This window comes from Molothrus ater, chromosome Z (genome assembly GCF_012460135.2).
Source record: "Molothrus ater isolate BHLD 08-10-18 breed brown headed cowbird chromosome Z, BPBGC_Mater_1.1, whole genome shotgun sequence".
NCBI classification, from domain to species: domain Eukaryota; kingdom Metazoa; phylum Chordata; class Aves; order Passeriformes; family Icteridae; genus Molothrus; species Molothrus ater.
In genome coordinates, this window is record NC_050511.2 from 17,234,382 (window position 1) to 17,248,979 (window position 14,598).

Below are 14,598 nucleotides of genomic sequence, written 5' to 3' on the forward strand. Positions count from 1 at the left end.
CCTTGCTGAATTCTTCTTATTTTTTCTTGTGCTGCCTTCTGGCCTTGCTTGTCTTTGTCTTGCTTGGAGATGCTTGCTTGTTCTTTTGCTTCTGAAAGCTTGGCAGACAGATGTATATATCTCTCATTCTATTTCAAACAGAATTATTAATTACAAGTCGAGTATGGTATGCTTGTCACTTTCAATGGCCTTCATGATACAGTGCAGGTTTTTTACCCTTTATACCAAGCTTATGCAATGAGTTTTTATTTAACTAACAGTCAAAGTCTCCCAGAATTTGATAGTAACTCACTCAATCTCATGGAAATGTATTTTAAATTTTTCTTTCCCACATAGGACATTCAACATTTTCAATGCAGTACAAATAATAAGGGAAAGGAAAAACAACTTAGAAAAGAAGAAGCTTCAACAGGTTTTCCTTCAGTACTGTGATACAAAACTGGTAACTTAAAAAAAGTTTTCAATCCCCAATTTATAACACACAAATTTGTAACAAACAGATCCACTATGTGCGGATGTACCAGACATATCAGTTTTTAGAAAGACTCCCCTAAAGCATTATTCTGTCTTACTGGGTCAAATTTTTCTTCATCTGTCTCTTTCACAGACTCATCCTTCTCTTCATCACTCTGTTGCTCAGCGTATTGCAAAATCCATTCTTTCATAGTCAATTCTTTCTCTTTCCTCACATTTGTTTCCTAAGAAGAGCAATATAAATTAAAAGTAATGATAATGTATGTGAAAGCAATCCTTTCTTCTGCCAGTACCTAGGAACTACTATAAAGGTTTTATATGTAATATATATATATATATATACACACACACACATATATATATACACACATGTATATACATATATCCATATATATATATCCATATATATATATACATATATATATATGACGTGAAAGACAGCTTTCCCAACCAGGGTGAATATCCCACTATACAGCCAAATAGATCTTAACACTAGAATAACTATAATTACTATAAGGAATGAAATAATTTGAAATCAAAACACTGACAGTACACAGGCAAACTTAAACCCTCATAAATCATAGAGAGTGCCACATATACATCAACAGAATAAACTCATTATAGGATAAAATTAAGAAATTAAGCTATAGAATTATAGAATGGCTTGTGCTGGCAGGAGCCTTAGAGACATCAAGTTCCAAGCCCCCTGCTATAGGCTGGGAGACCTTTTACTAGGCCAGGTTGCTCAGAGCCCCATCCAACCTGGCCTTGAACACTGCCAGGGATGGGGCATCAGCAGCTTCTCAGAGCAACCTGTTCCAGTGTCTCATCATCCTCACAGAAAAGAATTTCTTCCTGATACCTAATCTTATATCATGAGATTCCCTGTGCTTTACCACAAAAATGAGCTCTGAAGAACCTTCTAGACTCCATAGGAAAAATACCTTTAAATTACCATTCCACTAAAATTAAAATGCAGATGACAATTATTAATCACACAACATTTTCATAAGCTTTCCACATAAGTGCTGGAAATCAATGCAACTCCTGTATTTTAGAAAGTTTTATTGTCTCTTCCCCCAAGACCCAAGTAACTACTGATTAGATTCTCAGATTACCTTAGTTCCAGGACCATTTTCTTTCTTTTTGTTATCTTCTAAGTGAGGTGGCATTCCACACTTTGACACATCAGAACAAAATTTTGCTCTAGGTTTCTGCTGCTGTTCTTCAAATTGCTGGCTAAAACCTTCAGGCAAGGCATCTTCAAAATAAAAAGAGAAAAAACATGTCACAGGAAATAATAATAATTACAGAAAAATACCTTAAACTCTGTTGGGAACCAACTAGAAGAACACAAACTCAAATAAAAGTTAGGCTTTAGCATTTATATAAAATAGTATATTTGCTCATTGGACATTCACAGAACTCCAAATGTAGGAACGGGAAGATCCCAAGACTTCATGAACTAGAATACAGAACCAGTCAGCTGTGCATGCAGGAGAGGAACACTGTTGCAACTACTAGTCTTAGAGGAACATTGTATTTAATTACTATTGTGAGGTAATAATGCTACTGCTTAGCAGGTCCTATTTCTCTTCTGTCAAAAACTATTTTCTGTAACCATACTCACCATTGGGAAGGTTTAAACAAAGCCAATCAAGTGCAGAGTGGAGATCACCCCCATATAAAAGCGTATTTTTCATTGCTTCTTCAATGTGCTCAGTCTTGAAAGAGAATCTTTGTAAAGCCATGTATACGTCCTATAAATAAAAGAGCTAAAAAGATTAGGATTTAATCTAGCAATCTAATATAGGCTTCCAAAGTTCTATTTCCCACATATCGAAAAGCCAGCATTAAAGGCAACTAAACACCGTGCATTAATGTAACAGAAAATTCTGTTTTGCAGAATTTATATTTTGTTTTTAAATATGCACGCATAAGTATCAATAAATCTATATTCCTGCCTCTCTCTCCACAATGTGTTTCCTAGCTAAATAGAGACATACCTCCAATTTTCCAGATATAGAGAGTAAAAAATATAGGAAACCTAAAACATTCAGATTATTATTATTCCTCTATCTTGTCTGAAAGCGCTTGATTTTAGTTCCTGAATCCATAAAGATATGCCTTTCTTAATAAGCATACTCCTTGATTTCAGTGACTAATCACTAATATAACTACTGAAAAGCATGCTGTACTGGCTTGTGCCACACACAATACAATTATGTAATACACACAAGTGGAATATAACACTTGATAAAAATTACAAAAGAAACTATTCTAAATGAATAATGAAAAACAAGATTTTGAACTGTACCTGTAGCTTCTTTGCAGTTAGTCTTTTGGAAATCATTCCTTTATCCTCATTTTGGTTTTTATGGTTATTAATCACATCAATAATCCTTTTCTCCAAATTACCATTTATCATTACCTGCAAAGAAAAAATTAGCTGATTAAAGCTAAACTCTGGAAGTTTTTATGACATGTCAATGCACTTCATGACTAAGGACGTAACAATGCAGAAATCCCTCTGCCATTCAAAATCAAGTATTTCAAGCTTTCTGTAAGTAGCCTAAACATCTCTTAAGAAAAGGACACTTTTTCTTCTGCAAGCTATACTCTTTCACTTGAAATAGAAGAGTTCATTCCTTATTACCAAGAAAGCAAATTTACCTTTTAAAGGAAATTTATTATGTTAAGGGAAATACTGTAAGTAAAATAAAATATTACCAAAAAAACCCAAGGCCTTTCTCCTCTGCTTACATAAAGTAATTTGAATATCAAGATGCAATCTGTGATATCCTCCTTTCAAAACACCTTTAGAAACAAATTTAGTATAATAATTCTAATATTTGAAACTTTTCTAAAACATGAATCTATCTGTCGTTGCTACTAAGTTTGTTACATAAAATCTATATCCTTTCTCTGACAGGAAGAAAGGTCCATATGTACAGCAGAAGCCAAGACCTAACTCCTAAAATAGTCTTGCATGCAAAGTATTATTTGTTATTTAAAAAAAAAAAGACATCATCCTACTATTATTTAAAGGACACTCAAAACCCTAAACAAAATCAAACTCTCAATGGTCAATTGTCTCATATATTAATGCAGTTTATATGCACAACCTAATACTGAAAAAGATCTGAAGAAATATTTACTCAGCTAAAGCAGTACTATGAAAATCAAAGTTGTTTTATGTAAAGAAGATACTCGCCTTAAGAACAGATTTATCTAGATTTGCAGCAGCATTGGAATCTGTTGTTGAACCAAAACTGTAAGTTTTTGGACCTGCAAATTGCAAATAACCATCAATTACACAACACCCACAGAGAAAATTGTTTAACATAGCTAAAGCAGCCCTAACATAACACAGGTTAGTACAAACTATTACACTAACTTGCCAGAAACTTGCAGGTTCTTAACAAAAATAATCAAGAAAGGCCTTGGACAAGGAAGAGTGAAGAGGGCTATGGCAAAATATAAAATTAAAAGGGTATAATGTGAGGAAATTGGATTGACTGCTCACTCTCTGAACACTGAAAAAGGATTGCCAAATAGGGAAGTAAATGGTAATTTTAAAACAAAGTAATGGCAGTTTCAAAACAAGCAAGGCTGTCGAGGATTTTTCATTACAAAGTGCATAGCTATGTAACAGAACCTTTTGCCACTAAAGCCATGGACAGTAGATATTTACTGAGGTCCAAGGGCAGAGAGAACAGCTTTGCAGTGAAGAAATCAACTGACAGGGGAGAGCATTGAAAAAAGAATTACATATGCTTCAGGGAGACCCCTACATGTCTGATTTGTTCTTACATACATAAGAACAATCAGCTTTTGTTCCTTAGCTAGGAGAGAGCACTGGCTTACAGAGGCCTTTGGTCTGCTCTGGTCATTGCTAAATACTTTTCATTTAACAGGTACTAAAAAAAACAAACTCTAATTCACAAAACTATTTATTGTCTTTAGAATGACAACACACAGCTTGCTGTAGAATTCCAGAACTTTCAGAGCATGTGTACTGTGTCTGGTACTGCACAGGCAGAAGGAAACTGAGCAAGGCCACAGCTTCCACCACCCTGGGCAGCTGCATGCTGCTCCAGGAGGCACAGCTACCTCCCAACAGGTGGGCTGGGCAGCTCATCCGTGCTGGCCTGCCTGCAGAACAGCTCTGGAAGGGCCTGCTTTGAGATCACACCAGGTTTTGGTAACTGCGCTTCAAAAAAAGTACGGTCCCCTCTGATCAGGGGATACAAACAGCTGTCAGCACTCAGGATCTACTCACTGGCACTTACCAGTGAGCTCTTTAAAATATACCAAATTAGCTTTCACTTACACTGACTCATTTTTCACCACAGTATACAACCTGAGAGAAAAGCAGGTTATTTTCTGAAGAGAACTGAGCACCATGATTATTGGAGGAATGGAGGACACAAGAAATGCACAGAGCCCGCATTTGTAAAAGCAGAATGCATGAATAGGTTCAGGAGGCTTATATTACCAGATTACAAGACTTCTTATCTAGTGGGAAACTCAGATGCCCTGGCTATTTCATGATTCACCCATGTCAGCAGCAAAAGCTGTTCTAATGTTATATGGTATCTGAGCTACTTCTGGCAAATCTGGCTTATTAAAAATAGGCATCCCGCAGTGCTTCAGAATAATAGTTTTTCAAACTGCACTCAGAACAGCCATCCATCATCTTATCTAACACCACAGAAGTGCCTCCGGCCCTGTAACAGGTCTTTCAAGACAGAAAAAAACACCCAAAATAATCCCCAATCCACAATACATTGATTTTGGTAATATACAAAATAAATACATCAGAATCTCTAAGAAAGTGCTGTCCAAACACTTCCCTCACAGGAACTGCTGATAATTTAATAATAAGACTTTCTGTAATTAAACTCAACACATTGATCCCACCAAGACTTATCTGCTCAGGGACACCCCTGAGAGCAGAATCACAGAATAGCTGCAGTTGGAATGGACCTCTACCTCTAGAGACCATCCAACCCCATACGGCAGGGTCACCTAGAACAGGGGACACAGGAATGAATCCAGGCGAGTTCTGCATGTCTCCAGAGAGGGAGACTCTGTGACCTCCCTGGCAGCCTGTTCCAGTGCCCTGCCACCCTCAGTATACCGGAGCTCTTCCTCTTGTTGAGGTGAAACTTGTCGTGTTACAGTTGTGCCTACTGCTGTTCATTCCGGGCACCACTGAAAAGAGTCTGGCATCATCCTTTTGCCACGTATCTTTGAAATAATTATATACATTTATGTGGGCCCCTCTCAGTCTTCTCTGCACTGGCCCAGCTCCCTCAGTCTCTCCTCATGAGGAGCCGCATCACCTTTGTGATCCTCCACTGGACCCCCCGCATTTGCTCATCGTCTTTCTTGTGGGAGGAGCCCACAACTGGACACAGACACCAAACGTGGCCTCATCAGGGCCGAGTAGACGGGGAAGAGTCCCCTCCTTTGACCAGCTAGACAGACAAGGCAGGCTGTAGCCAGGCCCAACCACATCAGGAGCGGACCAATTCCAGCTGCCTCTCCCGACGCTGGGAAACACCAGCCCCAATGGCCGGCCTCTCCTGGTACAGCCACGGTCCGCGGCAGCCGCACCCCCAGGGCGCACAGTCCCCCTCCAGCACAGCACAGCGGGGCACGGCCGCTCCCGGGGCTCCGCGGGCAGCGGTACCTTGTTTGACACGCGGTTCCTTGGAGGCGGGTGCTGGTCGCGGCGGGGCGGTCCGGCTGCCGGGCTCCGCGGCCGCGGCCACCCCGGCCTGCGCGGCGCGGGCACGGGCGGTGGCGGCGGCGGCCGCATGAGCCGCGCTGCCTGCGCGCTGCTTCTTGTTGCGGCCGCCCATAGCACCCCCCCCCCCCAAACACTGCGCACGCGCACATCCGGGTACGGCGCTTGGCGCGCCGCCGCCGTCTCCCATTGGCCAGCGCCCCCGGCGCACGCGCGCGGGCCGCGCGGCCTGCGTCGGCTTTTCGCAGATCACCTTCCAGGGTGGAAGGGCCACGTGTGCGCTAAGGGGGAGCTGCGGAAGGGTTCGGCATCGGGACCGGGACCCAGACTCGGGCAGAAATCGAGACCGCCATCGAGCACGGGCCGTGCGGGCGGCTACTGGTGCCAAGGCCGGCGGGAGCTCCCGTCACCCCTCGGGGGGGCGGGATCGGAAGCGCCCTTGTCGCTCTAAGTGCGCGGCCCTGCGCGGGGCATTGTGGGAGCGCGGCGGGTAAGATGGCGGAGGCCTTTGGGGATGAGCTCTTCAGCGTGTTCGAGGAGGACTCGGCCGCCGCTGCTTCTGGCGCCAAGAAGAGAAAAACGGGCCCCGCCGAGGGTGCTAGGAGGTCGGGGTAAGGGCGCAGAGCCGGGCTGGGGCAGCTGTGGCGGCGGGGTGAGGGCTGTAATGCTGGTCTCGGCGTCTTCCAGCGTGTTTGAGCTGCTGAACCCCTCGGGACTTCGGAACGTGTGTCAGTGTCTGAAGGGAGGGTACTAGGGGGATGCAACCATGCTCTTCGTGGTTGTGCCGAGCAATTGGACAAGAAGTATCAGGCCGAAACTGATGCGCAGGAAGTTTTACCTGAACGTGAGGAAGAACTTCTTAAGTGCATGGGTGACTGTGTACTGGAACAGATTGCTCACAGTTTGTAGCATCTTTCTTACTGGGCGTATTTAAGTCCCATTTGGCTCCGTTCCTGTGCAATGTGCTCTAGGACGGTCGTGTTTGAGCAGGGAGGTTGGTCCAGATGAGCCGCTGTGGTCGCTTCCAACCTGACCCATTCTGTAATTCTGTGACCCATTTTCCCAGGATCCCTGGCTCTAAAGCTGTAGCTAGCTCTGGCTCTTTGGCCTACTGGGGAGTGTGGGGACCTGGTGGCCAGCTTACCTGGCAACTGGTTTGAAATCCCACAGCTGTTTTTGTGGGTCGGGTTACCTGGGTTGTTCCGGAGGTGCAGTGGGATCACAGTTGCCCTTAAGAGGTTTTTTTCTTTGACAATACAAAAATGAAGGAGGCAAATTTTAAATTTCTTCTGTGTTTATGTTGCAGGAAAAGATTGGAAGAAAAACCTTCAGTGCCAGCAGCAATAGTCAAGCCAAAAAGGGAAGCTGAGATTGATAGTAATGAAAATGTTATTTTGGGGAAAAAACCGAAATTGGAAGATGTTTTATCAGACGATGTTAAGTAAGTGCTCAGCTTAATGTGTAAGGTAGTCCTAGCAAGCTGCCTTGACTAGCCATATGCCAGTTGGGAACAGCTGATATGAAGGAGTTTTGCAGTGTTTTCCTGTAAAGATGAATTTGCGCAAGTTTGGTTTTCCATTATCTGTTTAAGTGAGAAAGTGCTGCCAGTGCAGCCTCAGCAGTGATGAAAGCTGGGTATATTTAAAATTATACTGCACACCTGTAGGCCTTTGCAGTAGGAAACATTCATGACTTTGTAGTTACTCATTTGAGTTGGTGTCTCGTGGTCAAAGGCATTGTGTTGATTTCACACAGAGCAGGACATGAGCTGGAAGCACATGGGAAGAGGCAGGCTTGCTGTGTTACCATGAGGTTGAAAGACAGAGTTGGCTTGGAATACAGGAAAAATAAATTGGCAATTAGACAGACAAGACTTTTGAGGCATGAAAGGTGATAACTGCATTATCATTTGGTCTTTCATATAACTTTTGTAAAGTTCAGTGTCATATTTCTGTGAGAAGTTCATGAGAAGACTTCTCAAAACACTGTAAGGAGTAAGTGAATAGAAGCAAAACAGAACCAGAGCCAATATATTATGTAATTTTCTGTGTTTGTGGTATCACTAGAATGTATACATCAGAAACAAACAGTTTCATGGAAAGGGACTCCAGTCCCTTCTCTGCCACAAGAGAAGGAACTGGTAAATAAAAGAGGGGCCTTTTCCTCAGGCAGGTTCTTGGGCTGATTTAAGCTGCTCTTACTCCATGTTGACTAGTAGCATGAGTACAGGTCTTGAATTTTGATTCATTATATCTTGAAAAAACTCCTCATTTAAACATAAAATTTTATGTCAGTAAATGTGACTCAGGTGCTGTTTTGTGGTGGGATTTTTGAGTCAATAGCTAAAGTAGATTTATATGGTAGCAAAATTTTATCTTTGAGGTAATAGTCCTGGTAGTGACCTCTGCAGCCTGTCCATGCCAAGACTGCACAGCCTTTTTTTTGTGTTGCAGTTAAAGCAGACGTGAAATTCAACATGCTCACTTTTATAAAAAAACAGTATTTTTTAATACTTTTTGGCAATCCTAACTCATATCTTTTTAGTCTGACAGATCTGATGCCTCAGGTAAAGGTGCAGTCTGTGGAAACTGTTGAAGGTTGTACACATGAGGTGAGTACAGTGAAAAAGCACGTGAAAAATACAGACTTGTTATACCTAATTGTGTGTATCATTGCCAGTATAATAGTATTCTTTATTCTTCTTGCAGTTATTATGTCACAGAATCACAGAATTTTTTTAGGTTAGAAAAGGCCTTTGAGATCATTTAATCCAACCATTAACCCAGCACTGCCAGGCCCTCCCCTAAACCTTGTCCCCAAGGGCCACATTTACACATCTCTTAAGGGCTTTAGTGATGATAACCACTTTCCTGGACAGCCTAGTCCAGTGCTTGACAACTCTTTTCTAATGTCCAGTCTTTCTTGCTCACAGTTTAAGGTCATTTCATATTTTCCTTCTGCTTGTTACCTCAGAGGAAAAACTTCCCCACACCTGAGGATGCCTCAGTGCTACAGAGCTGTTGTAGCCCAAGGGCAGGACCTGGGACTTGACCTTGCTGAATTTCACACCATTGGTCTTTGCTCATTGATCCAGTCTGTCCCGATCCCTCTGCAGAGCTTTCCTGCACTCCAGCAGATACAGTATTTCATACAGTATTTAAGTCTGTGAGGAGTTTGAAGTCTATATCTGACACTGAGCATGCACAAAATGCACTTAAAAAATTAGTAGGGTATCTTACCTACTAAGGAGTTTCAATCATACTTACAATACAATGAGTGATTGTGAAAGAACTGATGGTAATATTGATAGGTTTCTGTATTTGTAAGGTACCAAGAGCATTTGAGAAGAAAAACCAACTAGTTGGTACAACTTGTTTTTCTCTTTGTAGTGTGATCAGTGCATTGAAGTATTCTTCTATTCTGGTTCAAGTATGAAAGACTTTCTTCTAAAGCTGATTACTGTTGAAAAATACATTTTGGTAGAAATGGAAAATTATATTTTTTTATGTGCAAAGTAATAAAAGCTATCCATTTTCAAATTGTGTTGATGGGCATAAATACAAATTCAAATATGAAAAATACAAACTATTAATGCTTTCTTAAATTCATGTTTTCTTGAAGCATCCTGCATCCATATATGACTATCAGAAAGAGTTTGTGTGAAAATCAAATATGTAAATTTTAACTTCCTTGTACTGTTACAGTCTTTTTATATTCTGTGCTGTTTTCCTGAGCTAGCTCAAGTTAATTAGGGTCACATTCAAGGGCTCTATATCATCAGACTTACATAATGAGGGAACTGTATATACAGTTGCTGATCAGGGTTCTAAAGCTAGTGTGTGTAAAATTTTTGTTACTTTGAGATGTCTGTTAAAGGTTTGCCATCACTTAGTGACTGAAGAGAGCTTACGTATTTAAAGTGAATAAATCCTAGATATTGGCCAGGAATGCGAATGTTACCAGCATAAATACAGTGTATTTGGAAAGGGAATATTATCAGTGTGAGCTCAGTAATTGCTTCGAATATCCACTGGCCAGAACACATGATTGTGACTTGGCTGAAAAGCTACTGTTTCAAGGCAGGTGAAGCAGAAATGTCTCTGACAAGACAGTAGGGCTATCAGAGAAGTGAGAGAAGCAGCGCTGCTTAGGTAGGAGAATATAAAGATTGATTGAAAAGTTCTTGAGAGGAAGGAATAATCCCTTGACACATGAGCTTGTAGAAACAGGATAACAGAAATTCAAATTGGTTTTCATACACTTCACATTGCCAGAAATGTCACTACTGTGGACACAGAGATCTGCAACTGTTTTTATTTTAAATATCTTTAATAGGTTGCGCTTCCAGCAAATGAAGAATTCACAGGTCTGAAGCCAAGAACTGGAAAAGCTGCAAAAGTATGTGGCAGATTCCATTTATTTTTCTTTTTGTACATGCTTTACATAGTAAGTGAGAGTAGAGGGAAAAATTATGCACTTTGTCAGTAAGATCTGTAAAAGATGATCTGTCATAAATGATGTTTCTCTATTTAAAATTTGGTAAAAAAAATTATGTGGTTGAATGAGTTGGATAGGCTGTTATGATATTCTTTCTGTAACTTCAGGCAGGGGCAGCATTCTAGTTCCATTCCTAAGCTGATAAGTGAGTGAAAATTCAGTCATCAGGGCAAGATTTTCATTTGCTATGACAACAGACATAAGCAAAGATCTTAGGTATGATATAAAAATACTTAAATACAAAGTCATTGCATAATAGTGGGTTAAGATCAGCAGTAATTACAAGTGTCTGCAGGATTTAATTTCTGACTCTAATTTGCACACTAGGTCAGTCAGAAAAGTAGTTAGATGTAGGTCTGTCTTAAATTTCCGTAATGTTTTTGCTTTTTTCTTCTAGGAATATCCATTTATTCTTGATGCCTTCCAGAGAGAAGCTATTCTTTGTGTAGATAATAACCAGTCTGTGTTGGTGTCAGCTCACACATCAGCTGGTAAAACTGTTTGTGCTGAGTAAGTACTTTTCTAACAAGCTCTAATGAAAGAACAGTGTGATGTCCTTTCTGTCACTTTCTTGAACCTTCAGTAGCTGTTGTGTTGCAATTTCTTGATACAGTATTTAGTCCACCAGTGTTAGAATTGAATTGTCTACTCTTGAATATCAAAATTACATCTTCCATCATTTAGTGAGTAGTGAAAGGCTTAATTTGTGTTTAAGTTTAGCTTTTATTTTTAAACTGTCAAGCTGTTACTGTATAGATTGAAATGGGAGTTTCTTCAATACAGATTTCTGTAAATCTTGAAAAAATACCTTTGTTTTCTACCTCCTGGCTAGAAGAAGTCAGGACTTTCTTCTGTCTTTTTTTTTTTTTTTTTTTTTTTGCTTTGTTAGAAGCAATGGTTTGATTTAGTCAGCAACTTCTCTGTCAGGATTTGATTCAGACCTGAAATAAGAAGTGAAATGTACATGGACATATATTAGAGCATGGGTTCAAATAATAATTGTTTTGTTGTGACACAGTTACAACTACATGTACTCTTGTTTCCATAAAAATCAGCTGACTTGGTCTTTAAAGAGCTTTCACTCTGCAGAGGTGCATATGTAGTTGCACTGAATTTAATAATCTGGATAGGAAGTGCTAAATGTATTAGAGCATGGATTCAAATACTGTGTATCATTCTCTTGGTGTTCTGAATTGCACAATTTATTTTGTTCTAAAGCAAAGTAATACGCTCTGTCTTCCTGACAGCTGTTAGTATGGATATTGCAGCAGTTAATATGGATATTGTTTGAATACAGATATGCAATTGCCCTGGCTTTGAGGGAAAAGCAGCGTGTGATATTTACAAGTCCAATTAAAGCTTTGAGTAATCAGAAGTACCGTGAGATGTATGAAGAATTTCAGGATGTTGGTTTGATGACTGGGGATGTCACCATTAATCCTACAGCTTCTTGTTTGGTAATGACAACTGAGGTAAGACAGGCATGAGTTCTTGATCAGTGTTTTCTTCTACCCTTTTTGATTGGGGAGGTCTAATTTTAAAAGACTTAAATGGCCTAATTAAGGTTGAAAATGTTCAAAAGTTCATTATGACTCATTTGAATGTTTTAACTTTTGATTATTTAAAAAGTTAGGTAAATCTCTGTGAATTTATGCTTTTGAACTGTAAGTTGGGAACTTCTGATTCTAATGTGGAGAAAGTCAGAATTTAATTTCCTGAGTGCTCAAGACACTGAGTATTCTGTCGATGTAAAATGCTGAAAGTCTGATTTCCTAAATCCTGTGGTCAGTATTTTGCTCTAGAAAGGCAAAATAAGGAGGGCAAAATCATTGAAGGATAGCTGAGTTGTTCACAGTAGTGCTAGAACTCTGGGAATGGGTAGCTTTTCACCTTTGTTAACAAAGTATTGTTTACAGAGCTTTGTTGTATTTCTGTTGTAGAAATGCAGCCATGAGTTGAAATTTTCCTCTTTACCTTTACCTCAAAGGAACAGGCATGACTTTGGTAGGGAAATATTAAAAAGATTAAATGATTTGATTTCTGACAAAAGATGTTCCCTTAATCACAGGGAGGTTATCTGTTAGGATGAAGTAAAAAGAGGTCTTGGCAGAAGTAGATCTGTAGAGCTGCAGCAATTACCTGACAGTGAAAACTTGGAGAAATATGTTGTCTCATTCTTTCATGTTCCTTTCAGAGAAACCAGTTTTTGTCAGGTAGTGAGATTGTTAGATGGGAATGAACTTGGAAAGCAATCTCAAAACCTATCTTTAAACACTTTTATGTTTTTTACAAGATATGATTTCATATATCCATGTAAAAGTGAACCAAAAATTCTGGCAGTTTCTTACTGATGTCCATGTAACATGACTGTTGTTATTTCACATGGAGGGACTCAACTTTTACTTCCTTTTCTAGATCTTGAGAAGTATGCTTTACAGAGGTTCTGAGGTTATGCGCGAAGTTGCATGGGTTATTTTTGATGAAATTCACTACATGAGAGATACAGGTATCCTAGATATACTATTTTTCTTTTCAAATCTTTGTAATTTTTCCCTGAGAACAATTTAATTTTCTTTTGAAGAGTTAAGTCTAATTTTCCCTTGTAAAACTTGTCATCTTTTTGTATAAATAATTCATACTGGCTGAATTGACATAATTATATGTTGTAATTTGTATTTTCTTCACCAAAGCAGAAATGGCTTTGATATACCCCACTTGTGTAGAGAAGATTTGTTTTATTTTTTTGTATTATTTTCTTTTTAAGCATGCTTGCTCTTCTTTGGCTTCAGGAATGAGAAATTGCTTTGATCACATACATTTCCCATATGCTTTTCCATTTTCAGAACGTGGTGTGGTTTGGGAAGAGACTATTATTTTGCTTCCTGATAATGTACATTATGTGTTCCTTTCTGCAACTATTCCAAATGCCCGTCAGTTTGCTGAATGGATATGCCATCTTCACAAACAGGTAATATTTCCAATATGCTGTACCTTTGTGCTTTTTGTCTTGTGGCTTAATACTGTGTGGTTGGTTGGTAACTGGGCCTCTGAGTATCTTTTTAGTAATTTTCTTGCCTATAGGTGATAGTATAGATCACTCCTGGCTTCTCTAGCTGTATTCCTACTTTTGCAGGTGTGCTGGCTGATGCTTCTGGATGGCAACATTAAAACTGTTTCTTAATGTTTATTTTCCACAATTATTTAGGTACCTGCCTGTTTTAAGCAAACATTCTGAATTATGAAACATGGTGAACATACAGTGATTTTCTGAGGGCTGATAGACAAGAGGTTATTAGGTGAATTTGGCTGAGGAGCTCTGTAAAAGGCCATGTAGAAATCAAAAGCAGATCTTAAGTTCATGGGAAAATCTATGTATGCTTGCAAGCAAGTGATAGAAGTGTTATTTAAGAAATCTATCCTGTCCTGTAACCTTTAGGTTTGAAATTCTATTCTTTTTTTTTCTAAGACATGCATTTATAGCAAAGACTTTGTGAATTAGAACTGGGGAATTTCTTATCAACAAGAAATTGGTCCAATTTTTAAAATATTCTGGAGATTGATTCTTATGTTGTTTGTAATGAAGGGAGTATAGTATAAAAATGTCTTTGTAAGTTTGGCACAAAGCCTTGAGTTTGTTTTGCAGACCATTAGATTGTGGGGTTTTTTGATGCAGATTTATGTAATATTTAATGTTTTAAAGGAAGTGGGGTTTTTTTCCCTAAACAAGTTTTCTTAATGCATCAATACCTTAAATGCTCATGACGGTCTACTGTGAACCTTTCTTAGGTGTTTCAATAATGCTTCAGGCTTTTTCTACAAAATACACATTAACAGGTTTTCCTTTGATTTTAGAAGATGTTAATATTTCAAGT

At 39.4% G+C, this 14,598-nt stretch overlaps 2 protein-coding genes across 3 annotated transcripts in view; one reads left to right on the forward strand and one right to left on the reverse strand.

Moving 5' to 3' along the window:
- The window catches only part of DHX29 (DExH-box helicase 29), a 29,206-nt gene extending 22,862 nt beyond the window's left edge, over positions 1-6,344 (reverse strand). The window contains exons 1-7 of the mRNA XM_036403113.2: positions 6,173-6,344; positions 3,689-3,762; positions 2,792-2,905; positions 2,105-2,234; positions 1,593-1,735; positions 573-698; positions 2-128 (exon numbers count right to left, since the gene is read on the reverse strand). Coding sequence (XP_036259006.1) covers positions 2-128; positions 573-698; positions 1,593-1,735; positions 2,105-2,234; positions 2,792-2,905; positions 3,689-3,762; positions 6,173-6,344 — 886 coding nt within the window. The remainder of the gene's footprint in view (position 1; positions 129-572; positions 699-1,592; positions 1,736-2,104; positions 2,235-2,791; positions 2,906-3,688; positions 3,763-6,172) is intronic.
- A 373-nt stretch (positions 6,345-6,717) lies between these two features.
- Positions 6,718-14,598, forward strand: part of MTREX (Mtr4 exosome RNA helicase) — a 43,454-nt gene continuing 35,573 nt past the window's right edge. For both annotated transcript variants that reach the window (XR_008508944.1, XM_036402788.2), the window contains exons 1-8: positions 6,718-6,840; positions 7,536-7,670; positions 8,774-8,840; positions 10,565-10,627; positions 11,124-11,236; positions 12,024-12,198; positions 13,142-13,232; positions 13,570-13,694. Coding sequence is in view for 1 of the 2 variants with exons in the window: in XM_036402788.2 (XP_036258681.1) it covers positions 6,725-6,840; positions 7,536-7,670; positions 8,774-8,840; positions 10,565-10,627; positions 11,124-11,236; positions 12,024-12,198; positions 13,142-13,232; positions 13,570-13,694 (885 nt within the window). In the remaining variant the exon portion in view is untranslated. The remainder of the gene's footprint in view (positions 6,841-7,535; positions 7,671-8,773; positions 8,841-10,564; positions 10,628-11,123; positions 11,237-12,023; positions 12,199-13,141; positions 13,233-13,569; positions 13,695-14,598) is intronic.